This window comes from Neolamprologus brichardi, chromosome 12, assembly GCF_056152115.1.
Source record: "Neolamprologus brichardi isolate AB-2024 chromosome 12, ASM5615211v1, whole genome shotgun sequence".
Classification (NCBI taxonomy): Eukaryota; Metazoa; Chordata; class Actinopteri; order Cichliformes; family Cichlidae; genus Neolamprologus; species Neolamprologus brichardi.
Genome location: NC_142115.1, coordinates 28105655 through 28133579, shown reverse-complemented (window position 1 = coordinate 28133579; position 27925 = coordinate 28105655). Strand labels below are relative to the sequence as shown.

Sequence of the window (27925 nt, the reverse complement as noted above, 5' to 3'; positions counted from 1 at the left end):
GTTGTTGCATCGCTGATGTTTGCGTTGCAGCGATGGTCTCGAACAATGCCACTGTGCTGCCATTCTCATTTCACCTAATTTTTTTTGTGCTTATAGGCAAAGACTGTAGGAATGCTTTCAACTTTTATGGTACAAAGTTGTGCCAAGAACGTTTTCCCCCGCTGCGTCTCTGAGGGGATTTCAAAGGGGAAAAGCAACACATGCTGTCATTCATGCCCTGCTCTTCAGATGGACCATTACGCTCATATCAGATCGGCACTTTTGATGTGCCGAGTGACAGAACAAAATAAATAGCGAGCACAAGGCTGTGAAAGATTTGCAATGCAGTGCGGTAATTAATGAAGGTCTATACCAATTAGGCGCCCATGATTGGTGTGTGAATATCAGTGCAGTCACGCAGGTTTGGGGGACTCGGCGCAAAGTAACACCACTGTTTACTGAACACAAAGAGCAAATACAAGCGCTGGCAACTAGCGCGCTGCCAAGTGTAAATAGCTGGAATTTTAGGGAATTTATGACTAAAGTTCTGAAATTGAAACTCCACAGTGAGACCAGCATACTTTTATTGGTTTGTTGTGTTATTTGGCTTTCAGGCAAATAGCATTTCAAGTCCATTAAAACTAGAAGAGTTTGTGTGATTCATGTAAAACAGATCTAATCTAAATCTTATTTTTCCGCATTACAAGTCTTATTTTCTTTGATTTCTGATTTCAACTCATCAGGATTTGTAGCTTTTTACTTGCCATTCGGTTAAAAGAATATTCCGCAAGGTTCTAAGATGCTGTTTTTTGTTTTGTTTTGTTTTGAATTAAGAGAAATTAGGCAACATTTTTTGATATTTTACAAACCTAAACTATGAGTGGAATATTTTCCAGCTTTAATTTCATGTGGATTATTGTTCCAAAACTTGTGAAATCAAAATCCAAGTTAGTGTTGCACACCTCATTAAAAAGGTGATGATAGTTAACTTTTTTTTTTTTGGATTTGGATTGTAAAAGAAGTGACTTTGCTGCACAGATGTTGCAAGGTCCTATTTAAATTTCAGTTGTGCAGCTTTCCAAACATCAAAACAATCAGGGTAACTGGATGGAAACAAACACTCACACAGGAAAAATGTCACTGCTTTTGGCCTACAGACGTATTTATCCCTGTTTTTAAACAGGTTCAGATTGTAATAATACCGTCCCCTTTGTTTTACTGTTGCACAGCTCGACTTGGAGAGCAAACACTTCATTAATTGGATGGACAACATTAGGTAGTCGGTAATGAGGTGAATGTTTGAAGAAAAAAAGCGATTACGACACAAATGTTTGGTTTACTCATATATAATTATGAATTTATTGACAAGAATGATACAGGTCTGCTGCAGGTCAGGCCACCTAACAGGTGGGCGTCTTCAGTTTACTTGGCGGACCGCCGGGTCCTCTTGTCCCAGGAGAAGTTTGCTCCGTAGGATTTCACCCGTGGCTTTGAGGTCCTCTTGTCTGTTACGTCGTAGCTCCAACCTGAAAGAAAACATCAGAGTAAGTGATGGGGCTGATAACGTCACGTATGTTCCTTTTGGACGAGCTCCAACCACAATGAGGTGTTTTGTAGACATCAACGAGCTGTGTGTAGTCAGAACAGCTCTAATCTCTTCGGTGCAATAAACAGAGTAAGCCCGTTTCCTTTGCTTGGTTTCAACAAACTTTCCCAGATGGTTCAATTCTGAGTCAAAAATGAACTTGATTAGACTCCACAGAAAACCACCTCATTTTGTTTTACTAAAACAGGGCTGTAGTTGATTGTCTAATGAGCTGGTTGGTCCATTAAAAGCATTCCTTTGATCTTTTATTAGTTGGTATAAGACAGGTGCTTGGAGGTGCACCACCATTACTATTTTTGGTTAAAAAGGTCAACTGGGAACACAATTTTTTATTTTTTTTTTAAAGCAAAGTTACCTGAAAGAATCTGGTCACAGGTGCATCTCTGCTCACAGTTTATATATCCCCTGATATATAAATAACTATATACTGTAAATGATTTATGTTAAAATATGCAAACATGACCGTGGAAATAATGATGTTACTGCTCTGGATGGTCAGTTGTGTTAGATGCAGTAACTGAGGTTGTTTTGACACCTGCACAGTTTAATCAAACTTGGGTTCGTTTCCGTGCGATTCGTTTGTGCAGATGTAAACACAGTAAACGGCACTGAGACCCTTCAGAGGAGGTGGCCTCGGTCCAGTTCCAAACAAACTCCAGAGTGGTTCATTTATGGTGAGAACGTGATTAACCCTGGATCCAACCCAAACAGCCTTCCCATAGCCCAGGTATGCTTTGCTTTCTGGGTCAGAAATACCAGAAAAATGTAGATTACGAAACTGTAGCAACTAGCCATAAAATCTATGTTAAGTCTCCACTCGCATTCTTAGCATTTTGGTTAATTTTGTGTTGTTTTTTTTATGTGAAAAGAACCCTAAAAATCACAAGAAAAGGCTAAAAGCATACAAACTCAACTGATTCAGACCAGAAGATGGACAAAGCCCTAAAACTGTTCATGACCAAAGTGTACACTGATCCATTTTAAGTCCAGATACATCATACACGGGGTTAATGCCACAAAACTACTGATAACACAACTCTAAACACCACCAGCAGTATGTAACAATGAACCACTGCCTGTCCAACTGTCTGCTCACTTCACTGCTGAGAGTTATTTGTCTTGCAGCCAGAAACAAATGACAAAATCCAGATAAAAACTATTTACGTGGTTGGCGAGTCAATATATGGAGATTGTATGTATCATAAAATCTATGTGCCTGTTTGTAGAGGACTTATTTCTCGACTTCTTTGTTACAGTGTTTTGTCACTTTTAAAATGATGAAACAGATATATTGTTTAACCAAAGGCTGAAAAATTCTTTACCATTTTTCTCTGCAAAAGCAATGGCATCTTCCTTGGAGGAGAATGACAGCACCATGTTGGACAAGGGATCAGCTCTAAAATAGAAACACAAGGCATTAGAATCCAAAATTCAACAACTGTGTGCAGAGGTTCTATAATGTCAGTTTATGTGCTGTAGGAATCAGGAGGTGGAGGTGGAAGGTTCTCACGTTGAGGACCAGCCCATCAGTGGGTTCTCCCAGCGCTCTCTAGTATCAAAATCCATCTTCCACTTTTTGGTGGTGTTCACGCCGGACTGCATGGCTGTCCTGGCTGGCACAAAGATGTGAACCTTACGAGTTTTGATGTGCTCCTCTGGGACTCCTGTCAGAGTGGTGATGTCCTAAAGGACACAGAAATTAAACACAAACTTTAGGTAACAAAGTAAATAAACTAACAAAACACCAGGATAAAAATCTAAACTAGGAGAGTGCTTCTAATTTCTAAAGTGTGGCGTCATTTGACCTCATATGACTATCCAGCATTACAACTGATGCACCAATTACTACTTGTGTTCCGCAAGTCACTTGTAATAAACAATGTGAAAACAAACTCCTTTTCATGCATGCTTGTGTAACAACTCCCTCCAAACAGAAGCGTGGTTTACAACCTTTGGTTGGTGGAGATGTGAGATGACTGAACACAAATGAGCTGCAAATCCTGTTGGTTAGCCAGGTTTTCCTATTGATTATCAGCTGTGATGTTTTGATGCATGCTCAATCATCCAGGTAAGTAAACCTCCAAAAGTTGATTCGGTTCTCCCAGCGTTTTGTGGGAGAAACGTTTTGTCACTCACTCCCAGCCCATTGTTCCTTCAGTGTTGCTAGTTTCAGTCATTATGCAAATGTACTGTTTATAAACCTGCAGTCAGCTGAGACTGGAGAAGTCACTTGTATGAGTGACGAAATGTTTCTTCCACAAAACGTTACGTCCAGATGAACAGAATCAACTTTTGGAGAGCTGTGATGTTTCACTGTTAACTGGCAACTGTGTGACAGTTTAAGCTATGCAATGAAATGCTTTCTCTTGGGATTCAATTAATTACAATTACTATAACTACGCAGTAGTAGTAATCACACTGGTTACTGATGGTGTTCTGCATATTCCAGATGCTGACTTGCAACTTTCCAAACTGGAAATGCAAAACGTTCATCTTCACATTAAAAGTTGTGCCTTTTAACAGCCAGAGCCTGATTTTTAAGAAGATGACAGACTGTGAAGCTTCCAGCAGACAAGTTGCACAGAGTAAAAGAAAAGCTACAGAGAGATGGACAGCTGCCATGTTTTAAAGAGTGAAACTTTTACTTTGTGAAGATTGCAGCCCCTTCAATCTTCACCTTAGCAAATGGGAAGATATCTGTGCATCACATATACCGCTTCACAAACAATTTCACCAATTGGATCCCACTCGGTCACTGGCCAGCCTCTAGGCCTTCATGACTTTGGCTTTAACAATTGATTTCACAGTGACTCATAACCAGTTGGGGAATACACATTTTCTCTATTTACCAGTTGCTGCCCAGCAGTCGCCAACTGAGCTCTAGGCCTGTGTGACTAAGACTGAAAACTCTGGCAATTACAGATTTACAAGAAATTGATAAATAATTTCCATTTATTAAAAAAAAAAAACCCAACCCAAAACATGTTTTTGGTAGCCAGCAGTCCACATGAAGTGTTCTACTTTGATTAGATTATTCATGACTTCTTCTCTCCTTGCGAACATTAGGAGTTCATGCGAAACGTAAGCTTTTCTTAAAGAAAACACTTGATGTCAGCCTGCAGGTATAAAAAATACAACTTTAGCAACATGTTTTAAGAGCTCAATGTCAGGAGAACAGGTCAGGAAAATGTTTGATGGCCATAAAAGTTACTTGTGTAATCAACTGTTTCATGTTTTATATTTTTGTACTTCACATCAATCTCTTAGATTTATTCCCACTGTAAAATATTAAGGTGGAAAAAGGGGGTTCAGTACATCTTTAATGTCAAAGAACAATAAAACACAAAAAAGTCTGAGAATTGAATAGTTGTTTTTTTAAACTTTGTTTTATAGGTGCCATAAAACAAGCTCAAGTTTGGGTTGTTACTGGCAGCACAGGTGTGAACAACTATCTCTGAATCTTTCCTCAGCTTTAACCTGTCTGCATTGGTTTGGATATGTTACTAAGTCAAATATACATGTGTACCATTTTAATGTTAATCAGTAACAAAATCTGTGATTACATCACATATATTGTTAATTTGAAAAGAGATTTAAAAACAAGTATTTCACATGTAAAAGAAAAATAGAAACAAAATAACTATTTTTAATGCTTTTTATTAATAACGAATTAATTTGCCTTCATTACCTTTACTATCGTTCTCTTTTACACCAATACCACAACAAACAGTTGTTTAATGTGTGTAAAGAGTATATATTAGAGCCTTAAATAGTTCAATTTTTTTTTAAATTACTCTGAATAATTGAAATCAAGGTGTATACCCACAACTGTGGCAGGATGGGATTTTATTCTATTTTTTCCATGTTTTTGTTTTAGTTCTGCGTTTCTATTTATTTTTTGTTTTTCAAATAACATTTTTGCACATGTTGACATTAACAAAAAGTCACCATTACTTGTACATATAGCAAATCTCTCTTGGCTTGATTTTTTCATGAATACATTGCCAAGAAAGTGCAAAAAGGTGCATGAATGTACTTGTTGCTGTGTAGGTCTGCAGTGGTACTGGTTATTGGGCAGACGCACACTTTGTGAAAAGGTCAATCGTGAAGTTAGAGAACAAAAAAATGTAAAATATAAAACAAGAAATATAATGGCCATCTCTGAAATTAATTCCTAATCCTCAATTAGTTGCAGACCTTCATGAAGTAGGACAGCACGACAATTGGATGAGGAAGGGTCTGTGGGTGCACTGAATGCATATTCCTGAGCGACTGGAGCCCCTTGGAGCTCCTATCAAAGATCTGGTCCAATTCTTCAGGGAATTAGCAAACAAGCAATGGGAAGTCGGCGACAAAACACAGACGAACCTCCCAGCACGCAGGCAGCAGCCACCCAAGACTGAGGGCTTTCCAGGGAGCTTTCCTTTCAATACAAGAATTTTACACATTTCAATGGCCATTACAACTTCAAAGAATCAAATTTTCATCATTGTCTGTCATCTGCCAGTTGATTTGTAGAAAGGGGTCATTTTGCATGAACTCCACACAAAAGCCCGTCTTCCTCTTGGCAAAGGAGCTTCCAACGGTATTTAAGCCTAGTAAATTACAGGTCCAACTGCTAAACTACTGCTTGTTTCAGTGAAACATCTTTTGCCATGCAATCATAAACAAGATCTGAACATTGAAAAGATCGTTAAAATGAAAGGGAAAAGACGAACAAAAGGGGGGAGGAAAAAAACCGTCACAAGTGCTTGGTAATTATTTCCGGCTGCCCTATCTACTTAACCCGAACAATTCCTTCTTGTCACAAAGAGGAAGAAAACATGTTCTCTTCACCCAGAGGGGGTAATGGTTCATGACACAATAACACACAAGACAGTGTTAAACAGCAAGAAAATAAGATGAAGGGTTTCTCCTTTTTTTTCCAGCAGGTGATCAAAAATGCTTTAAAATGCCTGCAAGTTGTAACTTTTTATTTCCAAAAGGCTATGCTCCAAAGGTTTCACTATTCTAAAAGAGAGCATTAAGAAAAACTTGCAGAGTTTTATAAAACGTGGAATTTCTGGTCTGTTCTAGGGGATTGAACCCATTACGTCCCTCTATGAGACACATTAGAAATGACACTCTTGGGATCCGCAGGCCACAGTATAGTTACATGTAACTATTATTGTGAAAAATACGTGACATGTATGGTAAACTGTTGCAATAATTTCTCCAGATGTAGCACAACCTAAGGTTGGGTGTGGATGAGCACAAAAAGGGAGAATGTGTCAAAACAAACGCTCTTCTAAATCACTGAAAAGCCTCTGCTTGCTTATTTGGCATTGTTTGCAAAAATACAAGTCTAGACTTCTGATATTTGCATGCATTACCCTGAAAGCTTGGAGGGTTATCGGCATAACAAGCTCACCCACAATACCCAGATTCACAAAAGGAACGATTGTGGCTGGAATGCAGTGTGTTCCCAGGAAGACTAGAGAGGACCGTCACAAAAGGAAAACCCACACGGTGGGCACTTTTTCTTCTGCCATGTACAGGAAGCGAAATGAGAACTATCAAGTTTGACACTATTCACAGGGCCTTAACGGGACCCTACAATACCTGGCTGGGCAGACAGAATGCAGGGCTTAACAAAGAGGGGGGGTAATGGCTGGCAAAATCTCCGTCACGTGAAAGCGTGTCGATATTTCTGACACCTCCAGGCTACGTGCCAAATAAAGAGCACAGGGGCTTGTCGCTGTGGGGCCACTGGGCCCACCAGAATGCTGAAAGCTAGTACCCCTAATTCTCCAACAGAGAACTGGGATGGAAATTTTTGGTGTAAACAAGACAGAAATCTCAGTCTGCTTAAGTCTGGTGGAAAAACTGTAGGAAGCGGTGAGATACCAAAGAAAGAAATAGATAAAGAATAGTTTTATAGAGGGAAGCTGGATGCCCAAATACCTCCAAATTAAACATTTGTGAAATGTACTGTTTTTATTAATTAGTGCAGCATCCATTCAAATAAAGTATAACCCAGGTTATTTATGTAGCTGCACTTTACTGATGTCCACTCAAACACATGCAGGCAAACATTCAGCTCTTGAAACGAGGCCACCTTTAAGGATACATTCGCTAAATGTGTGCGTGCCTGTCTGTTCAGTCTTGGGAACTGCTCATCCAAACAACATGAGAGAATGAAGTCATATAGCACAGGAAACCAAACATAACACATAAATAAATGTCCATCTGTCTTTGTGGAAATCAGTTTGAGTTTTAGATCAAAGTGACAACATTTCTGGCTGGCCCACCTCCTTTTAAAGGCCTGTTTGAGGGTGAAGTCTTGGCTTTCGGGTTAAAGTCACAACTAGGTTTAGGTTAGGGTACAGGTTTGGCCATTAGTTGTGATGGTTGACATTTAAAATGTGTGAGACTTGGGAATGAATAACTATCAATCAAAAAATATAGATGAACACACTTTTGTATTTGTGGCTTTCTTAACACTCACACACTGTGGGGAGCAGACAGCTGTTGCTCAGAAGGAAATGCAGATAGCAGAACAACTTTGACCCAAAATATGAAAAGCACTCCTTCAAACAACCTCAAACCTGATTCTTTACTCATTCGGGTCCAATCAAGACTGACACGGTTTAGATAAACTGTTGTCTAGACAGGTGATTAACAGACCAGACAGATTTCTGAAAATATATCAGTGGGGTCTTATTTCTTTCAACTGTCATAATACAAAAGTGGCTTACCTGTTGTAAATAACCTACAGTGTTGCTTGTGATCAAAATATTGAATATTTTAATACAAAGAGTTGCAAAGTCCATCTTCCTGACATAGGAATCTACTGGTCTAATTTCCATTTATTTTCAGCTCCTTCTTTGGTCATTGATGATCAGTTCATGTTTGAAGGAGATGAACCAGAACCAAATGTGCACCTGGAAGTCCAGTTTGGACAACAGATACTTGAGTTTGAAGGTTTATCATATATCAGCAGCCTGCATAGTAGTGCATAATTTATAGAAGCAGTACGTAAAAACTTTGGAGAATTATTATGGTGTTAGTTCTTTTATTTTAGCTTCAAGAAATACAGAGTTCACCTTCAAAACTAATATACAGGGATGTGTGTTTATGCATTAAATATATTAAATATATTCAAGAAGCTTGTACACCAGTCAAAGATGTTTCTTCGCGTAAACTGACTTGCAACGACTGGTATAACTGCATCAAAGTCTTTAAACCTGGCACGCTGAGATGACAGCTCTATTCTCAAAGCCATCTTCAATCTAACTCAGTTATTTTTCCAAATATAGAAACCAGTCGCCAATGAAGACGAAGACTACAGCCTATTTTAATTGCTGAAGAAGTCAAGATGCCGGGTGTGGGTGTCTGTTTCTCCAAGTGTTCTTCCAGCCTCCACTCTTCCCATATTGTTTAACCGATCTTGTCAACTTCAGATGATTTGCAGGTGAATGTCTACATTTCCTGCAGTTCATTTCCCACAGTTTATACAAAGGGATATAAAACCCACCTTTGCCTGCTCTGTGATATAAAATGTGTTTTTCATATTATTCCTGATATTATCTGCAGATCTAATCCAAACACAATAAAGGTTTAAGGATTTTTGTGGTATACATTGCATTTCTGAAAAGGTAATGAAAGAGATCAAATGTATTTTACCCTAAAAAGTGGTTGCCAAAAAGATTTTAAAAAAAAAGAGAGAAAGAATATTGAAATCAGTTTGTGAAGAATGTTTGAGAAAATGTCAAAGTAAAGCAATATAAATCATAAATTGTATGATTTATTTTATTCATCTAATTCCATTTTGATGAAAATATCTACTGCTTGGAACACAGACTAGCTCTTTATGCTGCAGAGTACCCAGGTTTGGCAAAGAATTAAAAACAGGTGCATATAAAGACCTTCTGTTTAATCACTCAGTGAACTAATTGCCCCTGTCTTTTCACTTAATCACTGGATACTCCCACTGGTTACTAAAAAAATATTTATTTAAACATAAAATAAAGGAATGCCACATCTGTTCTTACAATGATCCAGGACGACTTGGTTATCAGTTATGAGAATGATCAGCTCTCCAATAAACCAGATAGGTGAGAAAACGTGGAGAACAGGATGGATACAGATTATTGATTTCAGGGTTTCAGCCAGAGTACAATAAGGCCAGTAGCCTTACGTGACCCCCACAAGGCTGCAGTTGTAGCTGGGTTGTTTTTCATGAGCCATGATACTTTTTTACCTGTTCAGCTCATATATAAACATTATCTGGCACTCTTCTGCTGGCATATAAAGTACTCTTCTTTCAATTTTGTCTTCCAAGGACTCATTTTTCAAAGTAATCCTGAGCAAAAGTTGTCCAGGCTTTCTGAAGTCTTTATAAGATTTCCTTTAGACATTGGTTCCTTTTTCAATCAATTTCAGTCAGGTCTTTGTTAACATTGGACACTGGCCTATGAATCATCCATAAATGAGCATTCAACATACTCAGCGTTTCCAAAATGTCTAACTGCCAACAATAACGTGGATCTGCTGGTATCAAATGATCACGTTTGATAGTGTTGAGCTTTTACACTCTGTGCTCTCTGGTCACTACCCTGTGGCTCCTCAACCGTACCAGCAAGTTTGGGAAGTTTGGAGGACAGGTCAGCACTTTGGGCTTTTTGTCATGTTTAATGCATCTAGGATGGAACCACAAGAATGCCAGGACCAAAGTTTCCCCAGCAGAACATTGCAGTGCAATGAGATAATCGCTGTTATTCACTTCACCTGTCCTGGTCTTAATGTTGTGGTTAACTGGTTAATGTCTGTTCCCCTAAACAGCCCTGCTCACATTACCTAAACATTACTACTGGCGTGCTGTTTTTTTAGACTTGTTAAGGTTTCCAATTCTCAGCTGAAGTACACAGTGTGTTTTCCAGTTAGTACAGTGACCAAGCAAACAGACAAACAAGCAAACAAAGGATGACTAGCTCTGGCAGAACATTTCTAGCGTCACCGTCACATTTTTATAGACACCAGGGCTGCCACCACACAAATAAGCTCATCATAGGATGTATACCTGTATGCCAAATCTATAACTTGGCACCCAGAGGGGTCAAAAGGTCACCAAAGCTGAATCATGTTGAGTCAGCATGTGCCGAAAGCCCCTAACGCCCCAATGTCCAGCCCACACCCAGACCAAGAGCCTCACTCATCAGCCTCGGCCGGTTCCCACCTTCAGACGTCTTTGAAGTGGAAAAAGTGTGCCAATTACTGACTGGACACTGGGGGCATCTCTAATAGAAACAAATATTATGCTGCTTGCTCATGTGTGGGAGTGGTTCAACATTGGAGAACAAGAAGCAGCTGGTATATGAAAGTCATCTTGTATTTCACATTACACATACTGGTAAAGAGAGGAGAGAGGAGGGGTCATTTATGAAGATTTTGGATGCAGACACACTTGTTTGTCTGAGCATCTAAAATGTCATTTTATAATAAAACAATTTATAAATAAACCCAAACTATGAAAATGCGTCAAGCAAAGACTTGCCCCGCTTCAATTTAATCTTACTGTGAGTTGTGAGTATCTTTTTAAGTTTCAAAATCTTAGTGGAGTACAAGTTTGTGAGGAAAAAACAATTACTTAAAGTTATAAGACAGAGCAACACTATTTAAGCATTATTTCCTAGAGCATGTTAAGGCTCTGACTCGGGGGGTGGGGGGTGGGGTTAATCGTCTGGCATCTCACATTTTATGAATACCAAAAGCAGCTTGCAAAATTACAAAAAGAGCTGGTAGCTTACAAGTAATGAATAAATTGAAGTGTTGTCAAACAGAAGTAGCAATCCTTTTTCATCCAATCTGCAAACACAACACTTAGCAGTTGGACACTTCCTAAAACTCCCCAGCTGAGGAGTCCTCTTCAGAGAGTTAGTCTATGGAAGAGAGTGCTAATGAATGAAATACTATTTAGTTGATGATACATAATAAAACCTCTTGTCTGCCATTCATCAAAGACCAACATCCTCTCAGCCACTACTTCAAACTTGAGCAGAGATTTTTTTTCGCACAAGTGCGCCATGTAAGAGGGCAAGCAGACAAAACAGATACTTAAATTGTCTATGTGCAAAGGAAGGAGGAAGGCTGGAAGAGGAGGGAAGGGAGGGAAAAGCGGGTTGATGGGGTGGTGAATGTGGTCTGCTCCACTGTAGGTCACTCTGCCTCTGAGGCTCGACAGAGGATATTCACGCCTGTACTGCAGACTTAAAGTGGTGGTGCTCAATGTCCTCATAGCTAGAATGGCAGTTTTTGTGGGTTTTAGTTTTTTGTTTCCCCCCCATTTCCCAAGTGTGTGTGTGTGGGGGAAGGGGGGGAATTGTGGTGGTAATTGAAGGGATTTTGACACTTGCAAAACAATTATTTTGTATCAGGGAGTCCGACAGCAAAAATAAATTTGAACGATCTTGTGGTTGAAACGTTAGATCTGATTTCAATTTCTGTCTTTAAAAACAACCGACAACAGGCTTTTAGACTCATCCATCTTACCACAATAGAACCCCACATCTTTTAGCCAGATGTGATGTCACATCTTGCCAAGAAAATGCTGTTCTCTAAATTATATAAATAAATAAAGAAATCAAAAACTTATCAAACGTAAACATGCCAAGCATCGAGTGGACATACCTACACTCTCCTCTTGCCGTCGTCATTCCGCCTTTTCACTCAATTCCCCACGGTCTAATAACGGTCCTTCTCTGGCTAATAAAACCCTAGTGCCTTTAGAGAACTCTATAACAAGGCTTCACAAGCGCTTTAAGATTATGGTGTTGCCTTTATGTGGACAGAGAGAGCGCGTTTGGCCACAGCTGAAGGAGAAGTAAACGTTCTGTTTGCAAGACTCAAGCGTTAGTGAGAGATATTGTATTGCATATTGAAGCAGCTGTTATGGTTATAACCACAGTTGTTTGTGCAAAGGACCAGAGAGTAAAGCAAAAAGGCCTGACTCTAATTGACTGCGGTTGTAGACATTCCGTGTAAAGCTGTGTATCACTGGCCAGCCAGTCGGACACTGGGAGCTGCCCAGCATGCTTAATCAAACAGTAATTACAAACAAAAGCAGGTCGGCATGGGCACGCCGGGGAACAGCTACAGGCACTGGTGGACCATCACGCACGTCCTTTTCTTTGGCATCATTTCTGAAAATCAGCCAATGGCCCAGAAATTTTGCTCATAAAAGTCAAACTTAGAGCTTTAAATGTGGGGAAAAAGGTGAAAACACTCAAATCCTACAAAACCTACCAATTTTTGGCACCTCCTAAAGAAGTTTACAGTCAACCCTAAAATCAAAATCATCTCCTCTGCAACGACTTTACTGTAAGTAAGGCTCTGTAACATATCAAAATGCTATTTCAATTACAAATTTAGCTTTCAATTACTATTTAAGTAAAAAAAAGAAAGAAAAAAGAAAACGCAAATACTGTTTCAAGATGATGCCTTTGCTTGATTCTTCCCCCCCCCCCCCCCCCCCCTACATCTAGTGTAAAAAAAAATCACTTTTTTATACTCAATAAATCTTTTGATTTTGTGTTTTCTCAAGTCTAAAATGTGAATGACCGTAATAGGTGTTTTTTTTTTGTTTTTTGCCTAAATCAAGTAGCCCTAACTATATACACACTGACCATGCTTACCTCCATGTATGCCAAAGGCCCAATTTCAGCCAGGAAACAACCAGATTCTCAAACAGTTTTAATCAGTTCATCTTTTACTCTTCAAAAGCCTTACACATGGCATTATTAAATTGTTTGTTCTGCTTGGTCAGCAGTTTAAAACCCAGCTACTTACTTATTGTCATATAAGATGAACAACAGAAGCAGATCGTCATACTTTTTTTTTTTTTTTACAATTACTCTTAACTTGAAAACAAAAAACACGCAATTTTAGTGAATGACACTTAGAAAGGCAGTTTCAGAAAAGCAGTTGGACTTATCTCTGTCAGTATAAAAACTTTCTGTGACTAATCAGTACTTAAAACTTTTTTCTGTCTGCAGTCCAAATTACTTTAAATGTCCTTTTCCCCGATTTTTGACACAGCAGGAGATTCTAAATTCGTCTGTAATGGAGATGGCCAAACACAATGTAGAGATCTATGTTCTTGTAAAGTCTGCATTTTCTGGACACACGAGAACTAAGGACAAGATAATGAGTATCAGACAAATGTTCATGCAGAGTTTTTGGAGTGAATTCAAAATATCATTTGCCCAGGCCAAAATGCAATATCATCTGAAAGAGGTTATTCAGAAATGTTCACTACGCAACGAGCAGCACTCCACTTTCTCCTCAGGCTGGTCGAGAGAGACGGCGTGCAAACCCTGAATAACCTCTCAGTGGATCGAGATCTTTCTTTGATTGGTCAAACCAGAAAGCAATTCACACTTATTGACAGCCTGATGAATGACTAGCGTGCTGACATACGCTGAATGCCCAAAAGGGAGAGTGCTCTCAATGCCCTCTACCACGTGAGACGGAGGCCACTGTACTGTAAACAGCTGAGGGCCTCTCTTTTCGGCCTGTCTGGGTGAACATTAGAGTACTTCCCCTCGTCGCCAGTAACAGCATGCTACAAAGGAACCTCTGTGGCCAACAACACTGAAGTGGCCACTGTCTTTTTCGTGAGTCTCAGGGTGTCTCACAAACTTTTTTCCATGCTAGTTTCTTTTCTTTCACCCCCCCAACACACACACACACACATTTTTTAGAGGCCCTTTTTTTCCTCTCCTCTGCTGTGCCTCTCTGTGGCCCCTACTGAGAGGACAGAGACAGACACTCCGCCCAGCCAAAGGTTTGTCTGCCAGTATGGCCAGCTTTGGTCTGGGACAAAAGCACACTGACGCTGCCCATACTGCTCCCCCGCCCCAAAACAAGTCCACAACAGACTCCCACATTCTCCCCAAACTCCCTCTTTCTCCGTAACCTTCTAATTCAACTTTCTATGACAAAGCAGTAATGTCAAAGATCAGTCTTTGTTTTGTACAGTTGGTGCGTTGTTAACCACTTCAAATGCTTGGTTATCACTGTTTAGACTATAGTTCAGCACTTAATGCTAAAAAAAAAAAAAAAAGAAAAAAAAAAGACTAAAGCGAAACAGAGCTATACCACATCCTAGAAATAGTAATTCAGTAAAGTAACCGTTGCCTGGTCAACTAGCTTCTCTCTGACTGGGCCTTGATTTAAACGGAACAGTTCTTTTGGAGCAACAGTGTGCGCCCAAAACAGACCAGTCATAGACACCATGTAAAAGAAGAAAAAAGAAGAACAGGGCTTCATAGGGATTTAATCTTTCAGCATCTTTAAGTAATCACATTGAAAGTCGGCTTTCTGAAATTGCTTTCATAGAGATTACGCAAGTCAGAAACTAGGCCAGAAACTGTAGACAGAAATGATAAGAGATTTGAGAAATCCTAAATGTCAGTTTCTTGCCCTTGTGCATATGTGGACCCAGAAATCCATTTTCATCGCTCTTAAAAACTACAAAAAAACCCCAAACAAACAAAAAACAAAAACAGACTTCACCATTTGCCCAAGTTAACCCTGATAAATTTTCTTAATTTGCCTGACTAACAATCCAAATTGAAAGAGGTTGCAACACAGATGTGCTGCTAAACTGTTTCTACACATTACTTCCTTCACTCGTAACCTGGTTTTGTGTGTGCATGTGTAAACATCAAATTCTAATTTGGATAATACCACTCCATGAAGCTTTTTGTGGTTACAGAAAGCGCTGTGAAAAGTCCTGATAAACTGTTTGCAGCGACTTCAGCAAATGTCCCAAACCAGCATTGGGCACTACAGGCACATAACACTGCCTACTTTGCAGGTCAATGTATGACAGAGAAAACAACATTTACCGTTCTGCTGCATCGATTTAGAAAATTCTGTTATCACCCAGCTGCATTAGGAGCTATCCTAATGCAGCTGCGTACTTTACTGAATGAAGGCAGAGTAGATGAAGTCGACAAGTCTAGACAAAATCATTTTGTTGGGCATATGCTACCAACAGAACAGGCTGACTCGGGCCTGTCTGTTCTAAATTTGCATTGAAAGAGTAGCACAAACCAAGCATTATGAAATATTTCTGTCACGAGAGGCAATAAAACTATCATGCAAAGCATCTGATAACTGCTGATGCCAAACAAAGAGCCCTCAAACAAGTGATGAATCTGTGAAACTTCAGAAAGAGCAAAAGAAATCATGTGTAACTGTTAATGATCACAGTAATCAGTCACTACTGACCCAGGAAAATGTTCAAGCAGGGAGGTACTGGCAGGGAAGCTGACATAAAACATATACTGCACATGGTATGGCAATACTTTACTATAGTGCCCTCCATCTTTTGACTGAGTATTTGAAAGCACCCGAGACTATAGTTTTTGTTATCATTAACAAAATAATTTTGCACTATTCTGTGAGGTATTTTTATGATTTACTGTATCCACATTTATATCATTGGGGCATTCATAATGTAACCCCCCCTCCCAAAACTATACATTGTAAATGGACTGAGTGAAGATAACTGCATTACAGTGCGTGAATATTACTCCACTTCTCCTGTTAGAAAAAATTCCATTTCCTCAGCCATTCAAATAGTTGTAGTCACTTCTTTCATGAACTGGCATTTAAACCTAGGAGGACTGTGAGGATAGGAATAATCAGAGCTGTGAACAGAACTACAAATGATGATATTCGTCATCACTGTCATATTGTTACAAAAGCCTACTGTCTAGGACAAGTTCAGTTTGGCAGCAGATGACAAAATTTTTTAACGTTTTTTTTTTTTTCCCAGCAGAGTAATTGGAAGACAGAAGATCAGACAAACACCAATGTACAACTCAGATTGAGCAGGGATGAATTCTTACCAATTTCTCATCAACTGTAATAAGCTGTGTGTCTTGTCCTGGTTTCTCTGCCAGTCTCAGTGTTGATGTGCTTGTAGACCTGGGAAAAAAATTAAATTGTGATTACAAGCTAAGCACAAAGCACCAAAAGTACACAAGTGACAAAGAAATTACACAAACAAGTTAAGCTCTGGAAATGCTGACGATCTTGGAGGAGGCGGTGGGATGGGGGTACAGTGAAAAGGAAGCAACAAGGAGGGAATCCCCCCCGCCACTTATTAGTTCTGTCTGGTGAATCTCTGGCAGACTCTCGCTCTCATCCTAATGACAGGACGTGCTTAATGTTGGCTGTGGTCAACTGTCAGGCGAGGACTGTGAAGCTCTTTGTCAAAGTGCAGCCGTGCCCCATCACAAAACGGCAACGTGCCATCACAGAATGGCACGTTCCATATATTCATAATTTTGTATTTATTTCAAATGAATGTTAAGATTTCACTACAGTCTCAGGTCTGATTTTTTCAATAAAAACTGATTTTTTTAAAAAAAGAGACAAATATAGTTTCAGGTGTAATCATTGCACAGCTTAATCACATGAATAAAGTCCTACTCTGCATTTTTCCTGGCATTGAAGGAGCTTTGGGGAGTAACTACACATTGGAGTATTCGCGATGACAACATACAGATAAAGCAATGATTCTTATACCTTATTTAACCAAAATCTGCGCACTTTCCTTTGATTTCTGACCATTTATATAAAAATGTATATCATGTGTCTGTAAATAAAACCCAAAACTGGCTTAAGAATGAAACAGAGTAGTTCTCCCATTGTTTTAGATTTAAGATTTTAAATATTTAACACTTTTTAATGCATGGTAAAAGGCAGTTTTTTCCCTTTCTTTTTTACCTCATCCACCCACTTCACCTCTGAATCTGTTTAACTGTGTGCTCAGCTCTGTGTGTAAAACCATTTCCCTTCCCACACACAGAAATCACACATTTAAACAACAACAACAAAAAACAACAACAAACAAACCACACAATCATGGTAAACCTGAGAGCAGGGGAGACAAAAGTAGCAAAACCCATCAATGACTGAAAAACACAGCATAGATGACTGGGTATACATTTGCTTTTTCCTTTTCACCCTTTGGCTTTCATTTAACTGTTATCCCTGTCAGTTTCTTGGGGTAATAGGATGCTTCCTCATCAACATGGCTGAGGAAATACTGTGATTTGTCCAATCACTGATCTGGCTTTTAGATTACTTCAGATTTTGCCAACAAAATACTGTGCAAGTCAATGATTTCTTATCATCTCCATCTTTCCAGACTCTATAAAACAAAATAAGTTTCTTATTTCATTTTCAACATGGTTACACTACATATTCTAATCTGGTATCTATTAATAACCTAAGCTAATGCACTGCACATAATGCTATTGTGTGAATAATAAAAGTTGTAAAAGCATGCATCGTATTATTTCTCTCTTTAAAAACTCCCAAAGGAGACAGTAACTGTGAATACAACTGTCAACTGTTGTAACAGCTTACAGAATCATTTCTGATGATGGAAAAATCCAATGGCATTTATCATTGACAATGATGAATTTTTAATCAGTTGTGCAACATCAATTCTGCTCTGACTAAATGTTAAAAAAATGTGATGAACAACTGAAAGTCTATATTCTTCTTCTTTCAGCTAAAGGGGGATTTAATTTAAAGATCGTCAACATATTCAAATGCCACTTCCAGCTCAGCCTCCTCTTTTTCTCATTCAAGATTTTAGAGGAAGACTTGTAGTTAACTTGTGTTAAAAACAAATGCTGATGACTGCCAGGCAAGCCATCAATTAGCGACCATCGTATTTAACTGCCCTTACTAACCGGAAATATGAATGCGGAAAATATTGTTGTATTTAAGTATTTATGATATGGAGGTACACTTTTAAAGTGTCACAAAACCCACTAACTGTGGCAAATAACTGTGTGGTAAAAAGTGGCAAAAAGAGCAGCACGGGGGTCAGTTTGTTTAAAATCATTCCACAAACACAGGTAATTTTTCTTTGTGTTAGTATCGTTGGGGTCTGGTGGCTACATGAACACCTCAAACTATAACTGGCAGATTTGTTACTGCGAGAGAAGCACTGTATTATATCAATAGCAGTGAATTACTTTCATGCTAATTGTTAGCTTCCAGGCTCCCTACAGCTGATTGTAAGCTTAGCTGTCGGCTGAGTCACTTATTTAATAAAGTTGTCTCGGTCTGGTATATAGCACGTGCTGTGCAGACCAGTGAGCACCATTTAATTGTGTTAGCTTTTAAACTGATTTCTAACTAGATTCCCTAGCATTAGCCAATTAGCTGGGCAAGCAAGTGCTCTAAGGACAATGACATTATCTACAAGCCCAGTGTACTACAAGATAAAAGCGTACAGGCGCTGACGTTGTTTAGTGTATAAAGTCTTCCACATTAGGTGCGAAACCTCTATTTTGAAAAGAGAAAAAGAAAAATCTTCATTAAAGTGCTCTGCCGCTGACAAGCTAACAGACGCACGGCTTCTGTGCTGTAGTCGACTTGGGAGTTAAATAATTCAAACAAACTCAGCTCAGAGTATCAAGTGCGAACAGAAACCTGATAAACAATTAATATGAAATTACCTGATAGGATTTAAGAACATTTTAGAAGCTGCATTAAAAGCAGACAAACGTCCCAATCCGAGAAGTGACATTGAGGACGCCATGATTGTTGTCAACGATGACGTACGGTAACCGCAAAGGAACAAACAGTACGCGCGGGTGGCGGAGACAGCTGGTACATGAAGGACTTTGCCAACCGAATTTTTGGATGTGTCACATAGCACACCAAGGGACGCCCAGACATCTACTTACGCCAGTGCTCTCTTATATAACAAAGAACAATTATTTTGGTGTAAATAGAAGGAAACCCCGCACGCTGAGAAGAATTTCAATTTGCTTGTGCTTCATGTCTACTCACTGAAGTTTATATGTTTGTCTTTTTTCTGCCCGTTTTCTTATGCTTTGTCTGATGACAGCTTAAAAAACGGAGCAATTTGTTTCTTAAAACATATGTTTAATACGTGTATATACTTTACATTGTGTATTGCACAATATCAATATTGTGTAGTACACCATGTAAATTCATTTGTATATTCGCAACGTGGTTTTTGGAACATTCAGTAACAGGAAATGCAGATAAAATCCCCTGGGTAAAGGTAATGTAGTTTTACTGATATGTATGAATAAACATTTTTAGCAAATCATTTTTAAGTTTAGAAATTGTTTATAGCTCAAGTTTTAGCCAGTCCAAATGAATAAAATATCTCATGACAATGATGTGAAGTGATGGCCATCAAAATAGACTAAGCCTATAAAATGTATGGTTTAATTTGATCTGATTGATCTCCAGTCTTTTATTCTTTAAAGTAAACGCTTGCATTGAAGCTATAATAGATTTAGACATATGTTTTTCACTAATAAATAATTCACCAGAGTCAGATAAAAGTATAAGGAAAAAAAACTTTTATTGATTCACTCTTCATATCTGTACAAATACCATCAAACTTTGTATGTACATATGACATTTACATAAAAAATACAAAACTATATATTCATAACAGAATTTTGTATTTCTCTTGTGATGTTTGAAAACAAAAAAAATGCATTCTGAGGAGAAAAAAAAACCAAATAAAAAGAAACAAAGTGAAGAAGTCAGATATAGTGTAGAGTATTGCAGTATGTTAGTCCTAGTGTAGCTCTGTGAGAGCAGTACGGAGTACATTGGCAAGAAGACAGCTCACAAATGTTAATGGCACATTGTTTCCAAAGTAATCAAGTATCGCCCAAACTTACCTCTAATGTAGTGAGACAAAATAAAAGCTATATTTAATTATGTCTACAGTCTCCATGTGGAAACAAACCTAAAGGGCTAAAACTGAAGGAAACTTAAAACTAAGAAAAGAAAAAACTAAATGGCTCTTTTTTTTCTTTTCTATTCCATCACTGCTGTGTTGCACCATTTACAGTGCTCTTTTGCAAAACCATTGAGAGAATCCCTTTGGTCAGTAATTATAGTTGTAAACAAACCAGACACACTTCTGTACATAAAATGATTGATATATTTCCCAATAAATAAACACACAGCCTAAACATGCATTTATGTATGTGTGACATAAACATCTGTGATAGAGATTTGACAGAAACAAGCAGATTTTTTACAGCTCAGGGAATGCAATTTACAGCTTGAAGAGGACTTATACTTACACGGTACCATGAAAAATAAATAACACTGCTTTTCTTTGGACAAATATATTTCTTCATGATAAAAAAAGAAAGTAAAAGGGACAACAAGAAAAAAGGGAAATGAGTGGTAACACAATATATCATGGTAGGTGATAGCCTGACAATGTAAATGTATAATTTATAAAACACAAAAAGTATAAATAAACATCTAGCAGACTGAACTATATGTATACTTCCTTTTTCTTTAAAAAATAAATAAGCATACACATAATGTACAGTATGGACATGATTCCTTGCCCTAGGACTGTTCCCCTAGTGATGTGAGCCTATCCATCCAGTATAGAAGATAAATGGACATAGGCCATGTAGTCTGAGTCGTCATCTTCCTCATCCTCCTCCTGGTCTTCTGTAATGGCTATATGGGAGAATATATGGTAGCTGTTGTATGAATATGGACCACAACAGCGCAGAATATCACTGTCAAAAAAATAAATCTCACAATTAAGCCACTGGCACACAGCCGCCTTTCTGTTTCTTTCTTTTGTGTATATGATTATGTTTGTGTAAGGAAGAGTCTGTGTGACTTGGCAGCAGCAGTTGCTGTGGCATCCCCAATTAATTATACAATGTCCATTTACATAATCGAGCAAGTCAGGGCTGCAACATGAGAAAAAGGAGCGACAATGGAAAGGATCGGCAAGTTGGAGGTTAGGGGAAGGTCACAAGGTGGGTTAAGGGGAGGATGGGAAGCGGGTTTAGGGGCACTGGGGATGATGGTTCCAGTGGCTCAGGTCTCTTTTGAGCAGATTCCTGAAAGCAGACACACATAACACAGAAAAGTGCTTTTGTGTTCTTGGACTCGCTATAGTTTCTTTTCTCTGATTACTAATATTTTAGCATCTGGCTCAAACGAACAGGGAGGGAGGACTCTGTGTCACAGCCTGACCTTAGCAAGCAGGTCAGAGATCGTTAGCACAGTTCTGAGGTATATTCTTTTTCTTTTTACACAAGAGATTTACATTGGACACATAAAAAAGCACACAAGCAAGCACAAGGGCAACGATACATGAAAACACAGGTAGTCCCTCATTAATCCAAAAGGATTTTTGATACACGACACAGTCACTGGAAGCGGTATGAATGAGTTAGCTAATGAACGTTTTTCTGATGATGGGATGGGAAGTAAGGGAGCGGGGATCAACAAGCTTATGCTCAATCTGCACACTGTAAATTATGACTTTTAGCCCATGAGGTGATCATAAAGTTGGTCCCTTGGACTTCATTGCAAACCTTAATCACATTATATTAAGCCAGTTAGGAAAAACAAACAAACAACCTTCTAAATAGAAATTTGGAATGTCAATTTGAAACTACCTCAAAGCTGTTGTTAAATTTAGTATTTTGTCTGGAGACTTGTGGGTTTATAAATGGCTCACACTGGTCTATGACAGGCAGTTTACATGAATCGTAGTGTACAAATCCATCATTGTTATCAATGGTACCAATGTTACAATCACCTTATGCACGTCATACGTCTGTTTAAACATATTCTTTTTTTAACTGACATGTTGGCAGTGTGGTTTATGTCACAAGAGTCAGTGCATTTTGAATAAATTGATTATAGCCAAAAACAAAAAATAAAAAATAAAGAAAATAGACCATTTCCAGGGAATTAACAATGTGACCATGGAATTTACAAGCTGTAAAGATTTGGACATTAAACCATTAATGACTGAAAAAATACTGCATGGGATTTAAGGCAACCTGCTCCCGCAGGTCACTAGCATGACCATAGACACACCTATTTTCTCAGAAAGTATAGATCCACTGCAAACAGTTTGCTGATATAAGTTTTTCACGCATCTTTCTGTTAGCAGGATTTGCAGAATTGGGAAAACGTGAAAACAAAACGAAAATTAAACACGAGAACAAAAGCCAGCAACGAGGACAATGTCATGCAACTTCTTCCATTCCCCAAGTCTTTTCTGCTTGCTTAAGCTGTGGTTGGTGATGTGGCCGGGGTAGGAGCTCAGGGAAAATCAGGGTAGGTGGAAGGTGGGGGGCAATTTCACGGGAGGTTTTTGTTGGGAAAGCAACATAGAATATTGTCTTTTGCTCAGAGAAGGAGGGGAGGATTTTGTTTCTTTCTTTTCTTTTTATATTTTGCTTTTGTAATTTACTTACAGTTGCAAGATCCTAAGTGTTTGACTTCAAGCAGCACCCCCATTGAGCAAGCAGCTTGCTTCATGGCACATTCACTGGGATATGTGGTGTTGTCGCTGGCACACACCGCCTCATCTGTCCTACTCTCCGGACAGGACTCATCGCACAATGAGCAACGGCCTCGGCCCATCCGAGCATCCCACAGACACTTCTTTCCCGCGCTGCACTGGATATCCTCACATGACTTGGCCTCTGGGAGAAGAGAGAAGGAAATAAGGAGAGAGGAAATCTTTGATTAGATGGATTATCATGAATGTTTTTCAAGCAGGATCAGATGACTACCTAGTTTTTTTTTAGAGAATTAGAGAGAATAAAAACTAAATCCTGCTTTACTGGATAAGGCCTCGTGGTGTGGAACAGAAAGCTTTGTTTTTAATTAGCCTTTTAAAGACTACAAGACTGAAATTGACTACTATCTGTGTAAGAATCAATCTGACTCAAAACTTGAAGCATGTCTTCATGGCCCCCAGCACTCCCCTGTTTTCCTCCATCTCCCTCCCCCTCTCATTCTCTCTTTCCCAAATGGGAAAGTGCTGCCAACATCAGGAAATAATAAGATGTCTATCATTTCTTGAGCAAACACAAGCAACTACCAAACACGCATTCTCTCTAAGACCCCCTCCTCACTGGAATGTTGGCAAAAATGAGCAGTGAATTACTGCAGAGCTGGCCAGAAAGAAAATGCATTCAAACAGTTTTCAGAGTCGGTGACTGCTGCACCTCTCTCTCTCTCTCTCTCTCTCGCTCTCTCTCTCTCTCTCTCTCTCTCTCTCTCTCTCGGGGAGTAAAGTCTCACGCTTTCATGCGTGTAGCTGCAGACTTACTGATGCATTTTCCCTCATATGCCACTCCAATAGACCTGCCGAGGAGACAGGTAGCTCTTCTCAGGTGACAGGCGCTGGCATAGACGATCCCATCGTTTCCACACAGGTATTGCTCGGGCGACGTCACCTCGGGGCAAATCCGATTACACGTCACACAATACGCGTTGTTGGTCTGGTCTACGACGCATGTGGAGCTGCCGGGGCACAAGACGTCACGGCACGTTTCTGGCGAAACAAAGACATTGGGAGAGTTGTGTGAAAATGACACGAAATGCAAGAAATACAAGAAAGCGACGGATTCTTTCTGGCTCGCTCAGCTTTCAGAAATGTGGTGACAGTTACATTTACTTACTCTTGCATTTGCCCTGGTACTGTACGTCCAGATCGGGATGACCTTTGCATTTAGCTTTTAGCAGTGCGCATTCGTCTTTGTAGGTCTTTCCATCAGAGCCGCAGACAGGTCCTTTCCATGTGATGTTGGAGCAGTCTGGTGCGCACACGCAGCGCGGCTTGCTTCTTCGGTTCAACTTGCACCTCTTTCCGGGCCCACAGTCAACATTGTCGCAGGTTTCTAAAACAAAAGCTCTGTGTTATGTGATGCTAATGAGGATTTTTTTCTTCCCCCTGGTGTGTATTCTGGCGCGTAAAGTAATGGGACAATTACGCAAACCAGAACACCAGTTTAATTCATTAACCAAAATGAGTGATTACATGTAATGTGAGAAAACGAAGGAAAATGAGTGCACCTCCACCTTTGCAAGGTATGCAATTAGGAGCTCCGCCATTGAAGATCATCCACCTAAAGAGCGTGCTGTTGGGGACGTCCTCCTCGGTCCAGGACGTCCCCAGTCTTCCACTCCGACAGCACTCCTCCCTGCTCATCCCGGGCATGTAGAGCACCTGGCACCTCCCGTTTTTCCCCTGCTGCAACCAACAGTTCCCAGCTGTAGACAAAAAAAACAAAAAAACTCGAATGCCGCATGTTGGACGTCTAAAAACCCGCTGACCCAGACTCAATATACACACGCAGCCGTATTATCCGAGACGCTCCCTCCCTCCCTTTTCGCCCTCCCGACAGTATTTTGTCTGATTTTTTTTTTTTTTTTTTTTTTTCCGAGACTGTTAACACTTGCCTATCCCAACTGTGACTGACAGCCCTTACAATGCAGCCATAACCAAAAAAGTAAGAAGAATCTTCGGAGGGGGGGTTGTCTTTTATTCCCAGTGTCTGCTTGCTATCACTGGACAGAAACGGGAGCGTCTAGACAGCGTTAAATAGCAGCCAATCTTTCTCCTTTAGAAAACCACGGTTTTTAGGTAACAAGGCTACACACTCCACCGTCTCCAACGCCTCACTCACTACGTTATCCCAGACAGCAACCAGACAATGACTTACTTATTAAAAAAGCAATGTAAAGTTTATTTCAGAGATATTAAATTGTGACACATAACAGTTTTTCAAAAAAAATATTACTTCCCACAGACAGTAACAGCATGTTTAAACCGACAAAGACACAAACACATTTTTTTTTTTAAATCTTCACGAGATAGTGTGTTTCTTATGCTGAATTGAAATATGTCCCCCGAAACCATGAATGATGGGTGCAAAAGCCTGCATAGGTATAAAACTGCAACTGGTTTTGCACACAGTGCAGAAAGGCTACTTGCGGGAAATGTATAAATAACACGCTCACAGTGGATATTCTGAAGTTTGTTGGAGGATTGACAACAACATCGCGGAATGCTAAACGCTCACACAGTTGCAAAACTATGTTCAGGTATTGTGAAAGACAGTTACCAACACGGCGTGGCGGCTGTAGTTCGCGCGCATGGTGACGACTGCAAAACTTGCCATATAATCTCACTTTGAAGTGTCCCACAGGGCACCTGTTTTCTATACGCTTTACGCAATCACTGCCTGATGTAGAGAGACTTTTATCAAGAAACTTTGAAAAGTTTCTCGGTGGCAGCAAGTGGAAGACACCCCGCGGGTTCTGTGACTGACAGCAGTGCACGTTTTAAAAAAGAAAAAAGAAAAAAAAAGCGAAAGAGAATAAAAGGAAATTGATAAGGAGAGCTTACCTTGAACTTTTTGATGTTCCATGAGGTGACAAAGCCATAAGAACAAGAGAAAAATGCCCGGGTGAAGGTGGTGTTTCAGCATCCCAAACATGATGGAGAGGCAAAGTGAACCACGTATTTGACACAGGCAGCGCAAAAGTAATCTGCTTAAGGTGGCAGTGTTGAATAAGTGTCAGTCTGAGAATGCAGCCTCTCTTTAAATCTATAAGGGGTCTCGGGTTGACTGTCTCTGGTGGGCGGTCTCCTCTTCTATGGGGGTGGGGAAATTTTTTTTTCCTTACCAAAGTTCTTTCAATCCCAATCAGGTGACATCGTTACTAGCAACTTTCTCTTTGCCGCAATAATTAAAGGATATGAAAATACTTGAAAGAAAACACCATACTTGGAGCTCAGGCACTCTGCAGAGAAAGAAAGCGCAAGATGGAAAAAAGTATGAGCTGATATAAAAATGTTGTTGTTGTTTTGAAATCAACACTGTTCCCGAAGTTTAATTTTAACCCGTTTGATACTTTTATCACATCATTTATTCACTTTCACGTGATTCCTCGTGGAAAAAGAGCACTCGTGGGCTTTGCATCCTCTATACACATGGCGTGGACATGTGCTCTTTAATAATAATAATAATAATAATAATAATAATAATAATAATAATAATAATAATAATGACGATGATGATGGTGATGAACAGACAGGCCCACTACCAGCATACCTTTCCAGGCATACCATCAGTCCTTCAAATTAAGGTTACTGTTTGGTGTTACTGATATATATATATTTTTTCCACCAACTGCAGACAAAAGAGCAAATCTTTTTGATGTGAGTTGCCTTTTGGAACACATCCGAGCCCAGACAATAATAGAATTCGTAGTAGTCCGCAGCCGCAATGCTAATGTTAGAACAGACAGTTGTTTGGGTTTCTCTCCCGGGTCAAGCTTTTAAATATAATCAAACCTGTTTCCGAAGAGCCTTCAGACAGAGAAGCAGGGTGTTGCGTTTCACTGAATGAAACACACACACACACACACACACACACACACACACACACACACACACACACACACTGCTCTCCGCTCACAGACGCTGAACTCCTTCAGAAGTCCTTGCGCGACCTCTTCAGCGGAATTCTGGTTACAGCTCTCCAAAGCAAAGTGTCTGCTGTGCGAACCAGACACCAGGAAATTAATTAACTGACGGTCAGGTAGAAGACACTGTGATCTCTTTGTCTGTATCCAGTTAAATACCACTCACTGTACAGTTTATCTCCATGATACTAATATCTGGTATCAAATCTATATTTATGTAAGATTTTAATATAGACCAGGATGTGTGTGTGTGTGTGTGGGGGGGGGGGGGGGGGGGGGGGGGTCTCTTAAAAAAAGACGTCAACCGTTACTTATGTGATCACTTCTGTTACAGACAGATCATTACTGTTATAAGCAATGAACAATATTAATGTTATTACATTAAACAATAAGAGATACGCTCAAAAGGAAGGGGGTTTCCACGATAGCACACACAGGACTCGAACGAATGAACATCATATAAGAAGACAACATGCTTTTTCTGACTGCTTGATTTTCAGTGCAAAACAACTTTTTAACACAAAACCCCCCATAAAAGACCTTGCAATCGTCTTCATTTCCTTCAATCAACAAAACTGGATTTGATACAGCAAATATGAGACCAGAACAAATATTTTGACAATTTTCTGCAGTCCTTATCAGCTATTTGATCCTCTGGTAGCAAATATTTGTATATTTTTAATCTCATTTTAACCCCTCTGCAGAAAATTGTTATCAAAATGATTTATAGCTTGTGTTGACTGTTATCAGAGTAATCACCGGCGCTTTATGCACTTTTGTATATTTGGATAAAGACTGAACATTTCAGCCAAGCTTTTCTGAAACATCTTTAAGTAATGGAAACTACTTCAGGTCCCTATAATCAAATATGTATAATCTGTTTAACACAGGACACTTTTTCGAATCATGCGTAAATGCCACAGATGATTTATGATTTTATCAAGAGACTAAAGTATTTGGTAATAAAATCTTGTGTGGGTGATCAAAAAATTGGCT

The 27925-nt window shown here is 39.4% G+C and overlaps 2 protein-coding genes across 4 annotated transcripts; both read right to left on the bottom strand.

The window, feature by feature from the left end:
* Nucleotides 1–1309: 1309 nt before the first annotated feature.
* Nucleotides 1310–19262, bottom strand: ndufs4 (NADH:ubiquinone oxidoreductase subunit S4). Its single transcript, XM_006789985.3, has 5 exons — nt 19117–19262; nt 16483–16561; nt 3096–3268; nt 2908–2981; nt 1310–1505 (listed from the first exon to the last, which is right to left on the bottom strand). Exons 1-5 carry the CDS (start codon nt 19197–19199, stop codon nt 1402–1404), a joined length of 513 nt encoding a protein of 170 aa, XP_006790048.1. The 5' UTR covers nt 19200–19262; the 3' UTR covers nt 1310–1401.
* Nucleotides 19263–19981: 719 nt separating this feature from the next.
* On the bottom strand, nt 19982–26027 carry fsta (follistatin a). Of its 3 annotated transcripts, none has more exons than XM_006789983.2 (6): nt 25848–26027; nt 24512–24709; nt 24118–24336; nt 23766–23990; nt 22903–23133; nt 19982–21528 (listed from the first exon to the last, which is right to left on the bottom strand). In XM_006789983.2, coding segments are annotated over exons 1-6 (966 nt in total). In that variant the 5' UTR covers nt 25939–26027; the 3' UTR covers nt 19982–21526. The 3 variants fall into 3 exon arrangements, with proteins under 3 accessions (XP_006790046.1, XP_087705410.1, XP_006790047.1); XM_087849284.1 differs by having other exon boundaries at nt 19982–21133; XM_006789984.2 differs by having other exon boundaries at nt 19982–21133; nt 24518–24709.
* Between the last annotated feature and the right edge of the window lie 1898 nt (nt 26028–27925).